Raw genomic sequence first — 12,789 nt, forward strand, 5'->3', positions numbered from 1 at the left:
TCATCTCTGCATGTGCCCAAGGGAATCCATACCTCTCAAAGGGCCAGGAGGAAAAGTTTGAATCTCCTCATCCCTGAACACAGCTGCACTGGAGGGTAGTATGTCCTGAATGTGATCATGTACACATGACTGCAGCCAGTCTCCAATACAGTCTTCAGGGCTGAAAAGATTATAGACATAGTCTTAGAGAAGAGATGGGATATACAGTGGTGACTTATGAGTGTCCCGACTTACGAACCTTTTGACTTAGAAACAGCTCTGGTTGCGACATTTTGCTTTGACTTGTGACCGGAGCTTCCACTTATGAACAGAAACAGGAAGGGAAAAAGCGGGCAATTCAGATTTCTAACTGTAAGTAGTGACAAGGCTGCTTATTTGTACTGTAGCTCTTTCACTTTCAGCAGTTAGAGAGTGTGTCATTCTCGTTGGAGGCTTGGGAGAGCCTCCTGCTTCCGAGTGTGTGTGTGTGTGTGTGTTTGTGTGTGTGTGTGTGTCTGTCTGTCTGTCTGTCTGTGTCTGCAGGGAGGTAAGCTGTTTTCTCCTTTTAAAAACTGTTTTGGGTGTGTTGGCTTGGGCGGGTATGTTTCTGTGCTGTGTTGTTGGTGGTTTTGTTGTTTGTTTTTGGAGTTTTTCTTCTTAAACCTCAGCAACGGAGGTGGCTTTTCTGTTTATTTTTGGAGTTTTTCTTCTTAAATCTCAGCAACGGAGGTGGCTTTAGTGTTGGTTGTTTTTTGTTTTTGTTTTTTTGAGTTTTTTTCCTTCTTCTTAAAGTCTCAGCAACTGAGTGCCTTCTGACTAGGCTTGCTGTGTTCTTTTTAATTTTTTTGGTGATTTTTTTCTCCCGGCCAGAACGGATTAATCGGTTTTCAATGCATTCCTATGGGAAATGATGCTTCGACTTACGAACATGTCGACTTATGAACACCATTCCAATATGGATTAAGTTCATAAGTTGAGGCACCACTGTATATGATTCAGCAGGTGTGTAATAAAAAGACAGAGGGCATCACTAGTCTGTCCATGATGTTGTCATAGTACAGCACTGTATGTAAACGTTTGAGCCTGTTGTGATTCAAATGCCAACGCACTCAAAATACAGAGCTTTTGTGCTTCCACTTGGATACAAATTTGTGCTCCTGCTGAAGGGCTAAAGGGAACCAGGAGGTTGATAGCAAAGGTGGCAGCTGCTGGTCCATAAATCAGGCGAATGGCATGTCATATTAACTGTTGGAATCAATTGAATATTGTGGACATGGTCAGATATATTTCTCTTTGAAATACCTACCACAGCACTGGCGACCTGTGAGAATGAGGATGTCCTATAATAGGCTTTGGAATACACTTTTCAAAGCTATTTCAGTATTTTACTGGCCTGTGATTTCACAGTCTAAACATGTTCCTTTTTTATATTTCCATGTCTTGCTAGATCTCTGAAGGTACTTCTGCATCACAGCAGCAGCAAATAGCACTTCTTAATGTGCAGAACACACTTTTCTTCACTCAGCTGGAAGTGCAGCGATTGAAGAGGATTCACCAGCAAAAGGATCATCAGTTGGCTGAGGCAAGACAGACCACCCATTTTCTTGAGTCATTGTTGCAAGAGGAACAGCAGCAGAAAGAGGCAGCGTGGAAACACAATAAGGTATGGCACGAACTGTTTAGCTCATGGAAGTTCGCAGGTCTAAACAAGACAGCTGGCCTCTGCAACTCAGCTGAATGTCTTCAGGAATTCTGTTCTATTTTGGGACCCAGATAATGTGCATTTGCATTGGAAATTGCTTTAACTTTGAGCATATAATGTTACGGTCAGTGGCCAAGTCACTACTTGTGAGGGCGTTTTCATGTGATCAGTTTGTGTGACAATGTGGCAGAACTGGTCAGAGCTAGCATTTCTAGCAGTGGGAATGATCTGGTGAACACAGAGGTGTAGCATGCATCATCTCTGCTCATCCTACTCTTTTTGGTCCTTGAGGGTTCTACAGAGCCTGCCGTGGGGTCCCAGACCTGGTCAGCTGATGAAATGTGTATGTTGTTTTCTAGGAGTTGTGTGCTACTCTTCAGCAGCTAGAAACAGAGTTGCAGAACAAGAACTGCCAATATTGTACTTTGGAGAGGGAAAAAATGTTGGAGATACAAAGTCAAGAGCAAAAAATTAAACATTTGAGCCAAAAGCTTACTTACAAAGAACAGCTTCTTCAGGTGAGATATTTATGAGGATTGGCTTTTAAAGTTTTAATTGTGTTAAAGTCACACCAAGATGCTATGTATATGGAGTGTGCAAGTGGGACGGAATTTATTGTGAAATGCTCCTCAACACAAAAAGAACTTGGAACAATTTCCATATGTAAACAATGGATCCATTGGTACAAAAACCTATGAATCAAAGAACAAAAGTCCTATTGAAAGTGTTGGGATGAAGACAGAGGAATTGAGTGTCTGTCTGTCTCTCTAATTTGTGTACTAGCTCATTAGTGCAATGCACTATTCTGCACAGTTTACAATGAGATAAAAACCACAATAACTATACATTAAATTAAACAGATAAATGAAACACAAACTCCAACATGCATAATTTGCAAATAGAACACAGAATGTGAGGCATATAAGCAAACAAAAGAAACAGAAAAAACATGAGTAGTATTGTTGTATCAAGAAAAACGCATGTAGAAGAGAAAGAAAAGGCATACGACCAAGGAAGAGTAAAATAGAGAAGGCTGAATCTGTAAGGATTGTGTTAAGGAGATAAAGGCCCAGTATGGACAGAGACGTTGATATGTTAAACAATAGTAAGTTTTTAATGGGCTGTTTTAGGATTAAGAAGACCATGGAGGTTGGTCTGCTCCTTAGGGAAGATAGTGAATTGCTAAAGGGCAGTGGAGAGAAGGCAGAATTACTCAGCTCCTTATTTACCCCGGTCTTTTTCTTCAGGGGATGTGCTTTATATCTGACACAAGTAACACAAACAACACGAAGAGGCTTACAAACTGCAGTATTTTATTTTATTAATTTTATTTATTTATTTATTGTATTTATACCCCGCCTATCTAGTCATTTCGACCACTCTAGGCGGCTTACAACAAATGATAACAAGTAGTTAAAGATGTTGAGCAGATGAATTCTGCTGTTAAAGAAGTGTGTGTACATGACTGCAGTGCTACTGTATGTAGCTTTTGAGAAGTGTGACATAGCTCAAGGCTGAATGAAGATAGGAAAATGTCACTATTTTTAGAAAAAGGGAAAAGATGGATCCAAAAACCCATAAATTAGTAAAACTGCTATCATAACTAGATAAAAACCTTAGAAGAATGTCCAGCCTCCACATGCCTAGAAAACAGTGGAGTGATGACTAGAAGTCAAGATGGGGCTCTCAGGAATTAGTCCTGCTAGACCAGCCTTAGTTCCTTCTATCCTAGGGGTGGGATTGGGGAATAAAGGGGCCAGGATTGCTGCTTTCCTGCCACAGATGTAGAGGACCCACCACCACTTGGTGCTTCATGCAGTTTCTGAGCTCAAACCATTTCCTACCTTTTTAAAAAATTAAAACTCATTCTCCCCCAACATTCAAGTTTTATATAGCTATATAAGACTTTGGCACTCCGTTTTGTGAGGACCCATATGGTAGCTTCCCAGACAACTTTCAAAGTAACCTTAGAGTAGGGCACTTTTCAGGCAGCTGTCAGGTTTGAAATAGTATAAAGCTTGGTCAGATCTTTTGTTTTCTAAGCAGGGATTCACCTGCTACAAGTTGATTATGATAAAATGGTAGATTAATACACAGAACTTCCTAGAGCAGAACCAAGTGAAGAGGTGCCCTTAGACTACTGACCTGTTTTGTTGTTCCCACCCACACCTGCCATACTGCTTCTCTGAGAACATCCGGATCTCCCCCCCCCCAAATCTTGATTCTTTCTTGAAACTCGCTAAACTTGCCAAATAACCTCTGTTGATGTACTTTTATTTTCTAGGAATCTAAGGAACTCCTCCAGTATCATCAGAACAGGGACAAGGGCCCCACATCTGCTGATAAAATGGTGCAGAAATTGCAACAGCGACTTAAAGACAGAGATGCTGCCCTGGAGGTATTTGCTTGGGATGTCCAGCACAATCTGTTCATTTCTTTCTTTTTGTGCTCATTTGTGTCACAGCCTTTGCAGCATCTCAAGCAGGAATCGTGCTCTTAGCATGTAGAAGAGGGGAAGGGTATGAAAGCCAAACTTCTTAACAGGAAGAATGTGGTGTGTGACGTTGAGCTCTTTGCAAAAGGATGCTTGATCCTGTGACTTTTGTTGCCCCTGCTCCCCAACATACATTTAACCAGGGACTTTTCTGTTGTAGCGAGCAATAGATGAAAAGTTCTGTGTGCTTGAAGACAGAGAGCAAGAACTGCATCAACTTCGTTTGTCTGTGAAAGAGCGGGAGCGCGATCTGGAAAGCCTACACCAAGTCCTATCCAATAGCAAGGCTACCATTCAGGTAACTTGGCCCAAGAAGGACAATGCTCATGCTTCTCTTTCTATATACTAAGGCTTCTTCCTGCTCTTGGGATCAACATTACAATGCAGTACTTTTCGAAAGCGCTCTTGAAGCATCTTCTTTGCTTCTTAGGCTGACCAGAGTAACATCACAGTTAAGCCAGCATTCTAGGATAACGCTCAACTCCCATTTTACTGTCTATAATGGACCAATAGGATAATAATTCATCTAGCCTGAGGTGATCAAAGTGGACCATCCAGATGTTGTTGGACTATAGCTTCTATCCCAGTGATGTCAAATGCTGTGTAGCCAGTGATGGCAAATGCTGTGAGTTGTAATCCAGCAGCATCTGGAGAACTGCACTGGAGGACTTGATAGCCCAGTATTTCTACCTTGATTTTTGGCAGCTTTCAAGGGTCTCAGCAAAGGACCTTCCTGATTCAGTTTGTATTTTTTTCAGTGGTAAATGTACAGAAGTAAATTTGACCTTTAGACGATGCAGTGCAGATGTTCTTTCTCACTGGGAGTGAGAAGGTAGTGCCATTTTGGGAATAACTCCTAAGCCACCTACGGCAGTACCTGGTGGCATCAGTGCTGTTTGGTTTGTAAAACCAGAAAAAGGTCTGGCTTGTTTCCATGTTAATCTGTTTGTTCTCCACATTCTGCCTTGTTAGGATCTGGAGAGCTTGCTGAAAGCCAAGAACCTGGACCATGAACACCTTTTGAAAACCCATCAGAATTTGCAGTGGATGAAAAAGGAAATGGAAGCAAAATCTCACAAATGGCAGGCAAAACAAGAAGAAATCATCCAGCAGCTGCAGACAGCTCTGTGTGATAGGAATAAGGAAGTGGAAGTAAGACTTGTGAGCACTGGATGGTGGGTGGTTTCTGTGTTAAGAGTTGAATCATAATACCTAGGAGGCACTGTAACTGTTGCCCCATCTTTCTCACTAGAATATCACTGGTTTCAATTCGCAGTCATTCATTAGGTAGTTACCTAAACAGGATCACAAAAGCATATCACAAATGGGCCATGGTGTTTATCCTAAGGGTTGTCTACCCCTTGCCCCAAGTGTCTGGGGCATTGCAGTGAAAGACCCTGCTGCTTCTGAAACACTTTGCAGGTTGCTAAGCAGTGGAATTCTCCTCCTCCTTCCTAATCCATGTTCTTATCCTAGGCATTCTTGACAACACTGCTGTGCAAGCTGCTGCCTGGGCAGAGAGGCGTTGTGGAAGAGCTGTATCTCCGCCTGCAGCGGAAAGAGCAGATCATTAAGGAACTGCTAAGTACCAAAAGCCTGCAGGCTGTAGAACAAGTGGCTGCACTTCAGGAGCTGCTTCAGACAGTGTTCGCTAGAGAACAGCAGCATCATGTAAGTGGGGCAGAATGCAACAGTGCAGTGTGATTTGTGTGCTTTAAACTCCTGCAGCTGTGGCTAGACTTCTTGATGCCATAGCATAAAGCTTGATGAGTGGTGAGCTGGGATTCCTTATGGTTCCCACTTCCAGTCTAGGCATTTTTTTTCCAGTGAACTTCCAGTTTACAAGTATTTTCATTTGGGGCTTGAGCTCTGAAGGCAAGTTAAGGATTCTGCTAGGTTACCTGTCACCTGCTATTTTGCAGTAAACCCACCTGGGCTGGTGAAAGTGGTCTTGGTGGCTAGATTGGAGACCCTTGGGCCTACTGTAGAGGATTTCACCTTTTGTAGCAAAACCTTTATCTGATATGACTCAGGATTTCTGGGAGAACTGTGGGCTGTTTTAAGATCATATCTGGTCCAGTACAAGTGGAAGGCATGATGAAGTAGATGTTTGTGTTGCTGAAATCTGATAAGGCTTCTTGTCATGGACAGATCACTACTTGGCTAGGTTTAAGCTCACAGCAATTTCTAATCTCCATGAGGTGTGGAGGCTTCTTAAGATAGCATATCCCTAGAGACTTAGAAGGCCAAATAGGATTTTCCTGCTAATATATATGCTCTTATGTTGAATCCCTAGTTGATCTCCTGAGTGGGGTCATAGACAATCACTTCTTTTGTATCCAGTAGAGACATGGTTTTCTAACAGGAAGGCTGTGCATGCAAGTGGTGAGGAAATGTGGGCCAAATCCCGACAAACAGAGGACCCGCTTTGGCACTGCTTGTTGGGAATGGCAGAGCACGCTTATCATTGCATCCACCTAGTGCTGTGAGCATCCACCTAGCAGAGTTATTCTAGGTGCTGTCTGGCCAATTAGGGAGTTGCTGGAATTTTCAGAGGCTGCAGTGACCTGTTATGAAGATGTTCTATCTGTGAAGCAGCTCATACTTGTTCCAGGCTGGGCAGGATCATTTTCAGCAGACATAATTACATAACAAAATAATCAGAAACAAAAAAAAATTGAGGAGGCCACTGCTGCGAGTGCAAGAGTGATTTCCAGTTATTTCTGAAAATCAGTCCTGTATGGATAGATTTTGTACATGTTAAAGATATGCAAAAGATCATTTTAGTGGTGTAGCCCTCCATGTCTTTCTTTATCCTTGTTAGCTAGTGTGAGTGACAGTAGTGGTAAATGCCTCTATAAGAGAAAGTATAATGCCAGCATCTCTGGTGGAGGCTCTTAAGATGCCTTGTAATAAAAAATAACGCCTGATACCACTGATTTGGGCAGCTATGGCCCCATTTCAAATTGTTCTATTTAGGCAACACGTTTGAGTATTTAGTGATGACTCAACTCTAGATACTTTAGATGAAGCTGTTCATTCTGTCCCGATGGTTATCTCAGTTTTTTAACTGAAACTATCTTGGTTGCTCTCATGGATGGTATGCATCAGAAAATGTACTGAGAAGTATGACCTACTTAATATTCTTGGTTAAGTTTTCTACCCCATTGACCTATATCCTATGGGTGTGCTTGCATAACCAGGGTGAAACAACGGGTAGCAGCTGCCACTTATTAAAGTGTCTCTTTTCCAATTTCAGGGCTGGTGGAGTGGGGTTGAGCTTCATCTGTCTTTATCTCTAAGTTTGCATCTCCCTCTCCCTTCTAATTCAATTTCAGTTATGAGCTATTAATTCAAACTGCTATTTTGTGACACAACAAATAATGTTATGTTTACATTATTAGATACATATATTAGAAACAGTGCAAGCACTCTAATGGGACCCAATGATAGTCTTTATAAAAATGTAAGAGGGAAACCAAGCCAGAAATCACACAGTCTCCAGTCTCTATATAGGAATGTAGGAATATGGAAAACAAACAAGAAGAATTGGAAATCTTAGTCCAGGAGTATAGGCGTGACTTGATAGAGATAAATGAACCTTGGTGGAATGCTGCCTTGGGTCCTTTTATAGAGAAAGGCAGGGTAAATACATTTTCAGTCAATCAATCAATCCCATGACTGGAAGAAACATCAGTAATTTAAGATATGCAGGTGACACCATCTTACTGGCAGAAAGCAGCAATGACTTCAAACAAATTTTAGTGACAATGAAAGGTAGTTCCAAAATGGGACTGCAGTTGAACATCAAGAAGCCCCAAATCATGATTACAGAGGCTATGGGAAAACTCTGCTCTAGTTTCTTATTGACATACAATATTATACTGGAGCTGAAAATTCTATTCAAGCCCTCAAATGCCTGGAAATATCGGTAAAGAAATGAATTTATGTTTTTAGGTAGCAAGACAAAGTTCTGGCGAGACCACCACTGCCATGATTGCAGAAAGGGGAGATGTCGGGTCCAAGGCACAGAAAGGTTTGTCCCTCTGCTTGATAGAGTTCAAGGCAATCGAGTATGTTTACTCTGTTGGGCACAAGTTTGCTCCCTCCTATGAAAAATGAAATGCGCCTGTAGATTTAGGTCAGTGGGATAAGGAAATTAATGAGGGGGGTTGTAATGACTAAGCAGTGTCAGAAAATAGAGTTGGGTATTGTTTGGAGATAAATTTATTTTGATTAATCTGATGAGGTGGATCATGGGGGGCATTAAAGGGGATTGCTTCAGAACTGGACTTACTTCCTACAGCAAAGCAGGATGGAATTATTTTATGGTGTTTTGTAGTAGCTTTTCAAGTTCTCTTTTACTGATATTGCTGGAGATAGCTTTGAAAAATGCACTTATAATATCCAGTTTATCCAAGACTTTAATATTTAAAGCTCCATTTCAGCTCAGGGTAGTTACTGGCAGGTGTGTACCTAGCATACTTTTCTTGCCCAGGGTGCTCAAGTGGAATGGCTCCTCTGCAACCCTAAGCATTTCTAGATTATACAGATTATCTAGATCCATTTCAATCTGACTCCTGATCTGGTTTTTGTACAGAAATGTCTTTGGTCTCCCTGGTAGATAATTTTCACCAGGAGAAAGACAGGGGAGATTAATTGAGCTGATCTGGACAATCATGGTACCTTTCTGGATTGGCGCTCATATGGAGATGGGGGGTGGGTACTGCAAGAGGACTGTTCTTATATGATTGGCTGCTTCTCTTGAACCGAAACTTGGGGATTGTTGTTCTGCTCAGTGACAGTTATGTAGCGGTATGCCTTGAGATTGTTTTACAAACAGGAGAGAAACAAAGCAACCATTGAGCAGGATGCACACAGAAATTAAACATTCCTAACACAACTGGGGGAATCTCTTTTAAAAGCACTGAAGAAAACTCCCTTAATAAAAAAGATTGTGTAGGTTAACTCTTTTTAGCTCATCCATGTAGAAAGATGGATGTGACTATTTGTCATGTGATTTCAGTTTATCTTTGCTTTTCTTTCAGCTGTATTTGAAACAACCGCTGGACTTGAGAAGGAACTTTTTAGTGCCAGGGAAGAGCTTGAGCTGTTGACCCGGAAGGAGAGGGAAAGCAGAGTGAGTCTGAGGAGTCTGAAGGTATCTGTAGACAAAGGCCACTTCCAACACACTCGGCTTCAGGCTGGGCCTAGTTCAAGGGGAAGATGATGCCCCCTAGGCTACAGATCAACCAAGGCAAACGGATACATTTCCTCCATCGCCCTAAACACAGGAGGGGAAGGAGGTGGGGCTATCCAGAAGGTTTTAATGAATGCTTGAATAGGATTCGTCTCTCCCCTGACACTAAGCAGAGGTTTTTGTCTTGCTGCCTTCCAAGAAGGACATAATGTTCATACAGCAGTGGGCTTTGTTTGGTTCCGTACGTCCCAGAAAAAGCTTTATCACATACGTGTGTATTAATGTTTTTGAGTAAGAAAGCTTTCTTTTTTTCTATGCAGTGCACAACCTTCCCTTAGAGTAGAGGAGTGGATCATGGTCACTGGTGCAGCAGATCAATCTCACTTTCCTTGTTGGGGATGTGTGGAAAGAAAGGAATCCATTCCATCTTAACAAGGAAACAGAATCAGTAGTGTGTGTATATTTTTGGCTGTGCTCCTAGTATCCTATATGGCCCCCAGTGTCAAAAAGGTTGAGTACCCCACCTTCTTCCTTCACAAGGCCCACATGACTGAACTTAACTCTGATCTCCCTTCCAGTGGAATCCTCAGGGACACAATTCTGCTGTCAACCTGATGTCTGTGGTTATGGACTCAGAGCTTAATACCTAATGTCCTAAACAAAGAAAGCATGTGTTGGATTTTTCTTGGAATAGTTTGCCATGTGGTCTGAATATCTTATAGCGGGGGGGGGGGAATGTTTGTAACAAACGAAAAGCATAAACCAGCTTGTGGAGAATCAGGTGCTTTGTTATATTGATTTGTTATATTGTTATATTGATCTCGTGCTTGTGTTTTGTTCTCCTTAGCTGGAACTCTCTGCTCTTCAGTCTTTGGTCACCTCTCAGGAAGAGGAGCTGCAGGTTCAGGCTTCTGATGTTGAATCTCTCACTAGAAGTAACCAGATCAAGGAAGAACTCATAAAGGTGGGACTAACAACCAGAGTGTTTGAACACCCCATCTTTTTCCCTGAGAACAATAATGCCTAAATACCAGGTCCTTCTGATATTTAACATATTACACAAGTAATTCAGTTTTTACACTTAATTCAGAAACTCAAGTCTGTGTTTTAATACTCGATGATGGTAAGCTACAGAACCTTTAAAAGTAAAACAGGGTTGTTTAATATTCAGTCCCTTGTTCTGTAGTACTCTAATGAAAAGCCCTCTCTTGGGCTTTTAATACAGATTCTCCCATTTTGGATGTTACTCAGAATTTTCATATGACATGCCACTTGTCTCCCACTGGCTGAAAGACTAGTAGTTGCAAGGTCCAAGACCATGAATTGTATTATTTTTCCCTCCATGTTCATTTTTTTTCAGGACTTGCAAATGCAACTGGTTGACCCTGAAGAAATGCCAGCAATTGAGCGACTCACCCAAGAGGTTTTGATGCTTCAAGAAAAGGTAGCTCAGTTGGAATCACGAGGACAGGAGGCTTCAGGAAGCAGGCAGCTGCAGGTATAACAGAAGGGCCCCCATCCTGTGATAGGACTTAGATTTGTACCCTGCTTTTCTTCAGAGGAGCACAGGACTTTGTTTATAGCCCTCTTCTGCACCAGTTTTGTCCTGCAGCACCCTTGTAACTGAAACATTTGCGATTAGTTTTCTAGTTCAAATGTAAAGCTTTCCTAATTATAGTGTAGATTATGATATCTGTTCAGAGAAACCATCTGGAGTATGCAGTGTGGACTTAACTGTCCATATGCCCACAGTCTGGCTGTAAGTGGTTTGGGGGGGTGCCTTTTGTTTTTTTTTTTCTTTCGGTAAGCTGCAGAAGTTCCACTTTGAGAAAAGCGGAATCAGAGAGACCTTGTATATGGAACTTCTTTCAACTTGATCTGTATGTCACAGTAAATTAACACTTAACATAAAGTGAAATAGAATGTTCCTGTTGGCAGCTGGTGCTGGCGCTGGAGGGCCTGGCAGCAGAGAGGAATCAGCTGAATGAAACCCTGAAGGCAGAAAAACAACTCTACAGCACTTTGGTGAAGCTTCACACTCATCCTGATAGGTGAGGAGCCCCGTCTGCAAGCTGTAGACCGTGCTAAGGCATGTTGCACTCAGAGAGGTTGCAGTTTCTGTGTAGCGTGCTGGCAAAGGACTATGATAACAACATCCGCCCGCTGCTATTTCCTTGTTGATACATCTAAAAGTTTTTTGGTTTTATGAAATCATGAATCCTCAGAATGAATTGTTTTTGGGAAGGGGTAGACTGTTCCTCTATCCAGATTGTAAGAAGTGGTTGGTGTTTCACCTTCTGTGTGCACTATTTCCCCTTCTCTTCTTTGCACCAGAGGCAGGGATGGTGAGAAGGAGTTGGAAGAGACCCAGTTGGATTGTTAGTGCTGTTTGGAAGGTCCTGAATAAGGGGTAAGCAGAATGATGTGGTAGACGCTGAAGAGCCCCTCCTAATTTGTTCCCCTTTTTGTATGGGCTTTACCAGATCTAGGACAGAAGAGACCCTACAAGCAGAGTTGGAGGCAGTTCAGGCCCTCCGTGGACAACTGGAAGAGGCGCTTGGAAGAAGCCTGGAGCGCCTGAGCAGGCTGGAATCACTGGATAGCTTTGGAGGTGGGGAACAGGAGCGTGTGACAGTCCTGCCCAAGCATGCCTTCTAAGCTCTGGCCTTCACACTGCCGCGGGTGCAGGATGGAAGCTGATCACTAACCAAGCAAGCCTGTCTTGACGCTGGGAGGGCTGATTAGTTCTTGCTGGAAATGGCATTCTGTGCAACCCACATGTGTATCATTTACATTCCTGGCACTGCCAAAGAGGATGTCAATAGATGGTAGCATCTTATCATTCCTTTATAGCTGTTTTCTATCCAGCACCCTTTTTTCCTTCTCCCCCCCCCCTGAATTTGGCGAAATAAAGATTCTCCCCATCCCCCTATTCCTTCAGAATCTGTGTTAATTGTTCTGTGACATGTTTACATTCATTTGTAACTAGTTTTTTGCGGGGTGGGGTACATATTTGTTGCTGTTCTTGATTTATTTTGTTGAGCTCGCTCTTCCCATGTTTTCACCCACTAACACCCTGTGAAGATTTTAAAAAAAACTCTTCAAAACTCCCAGACATAAGCAGAGCTTAAAAGGGGTAGGTCACCTCTCTAGAATTGCATGCTCTTTGCTTTTGGTATTTATGTGGATTATTCTGAGCTTAGATAGTTTCTCAATATCTAGAGTTGCCCATTGGTTTGGCAAAATTACAGCCATGCGCACTAGAGCCATACTACAGTGATAGCAGTCAGTCATGCTATAAAATATGTGGTAGAAGACCTGTTGCGTCCTTTCACACTTCAGGCCCCATCAGCCCATGGTAAGGTAGGTGGTTGTGGTCAGCTGCCTCCCCAGGCAGGATTCAGCTGAAACTTT

At 42.3% G+C, this 12,789-nt stretch overlaps 1 protein-coding gene across 1 annotated transcript in view; it reads left to right on the forward strand.

Annotated features, from left to right (window-relative positions):
• The window catches only part of PDE4DIP (phosphodiesterase 4D interacting protein), a 139,415-nt gene that overhangs the window by 54,988 nt on the left and 71,638 nt on the right, over window positions 1-12,789 (forward strand). Inside the window, exons 12-23 of the mRNA XM_078392453.1 lie at window positions 1,427-1,642; window positions 2,041-2,199; window positions 3,966-4,079; window positions 4,336-4,473; window positions 5,148-5,327; window positions 5,652-5,846; window positions 8,133-8,211; window positions 9,224-9,336; window positions 10,223-10,339; window positions 10,736-10,873; window positions 11,314-11,426; window positions 11,859-11,986. Coding sequence (XP_078248579.1) covers window positions 1,427-1,642; window positions 2,041-2,199; window positions 3,966-4,079; window positions 4,336-4,473; window positions 5,148-5,327; window positions 5,652-5,846; window positions 8,133-8,211; window positions 9,224-9,336; window positions 10,223-10,339; window positions 10,736-10,873; window positions 11,314-11,426; window positions 11,859-11,986 — 1,690 coding nt within the window. The remainder of the gene's footprint in view (window positions 1-1,426; window positions 1,643-2,040; window positions 2,200-3,965; window positions 4,080-4,335; window positions 4,474-5,147; window positions 5,328-5,651; window positions 5,847-8,132; window positions 8,212-9,223; window positions 9,337-10,222; window positions 10,340-10,735; window positions 10,874-11,313; window positions 11,427-11,858; window positions 11,987-12,789) is intronic.

Source organism: Pogona vitticeps, chromosome 4 (genome assembly GCF_051106095.1).
Source record: "Pogona vitticeps strain Pit_001003342236 chromosome 4, PviZW2.1, whole genome shotgun sequence".
NCBI classification, from domain to species: domain Eukaryota; kingdom Metazoa; phylum Chordata; class Lepidosauria; order Squamata; family Agamidae; genus Pogona; species Pogona vitticeps.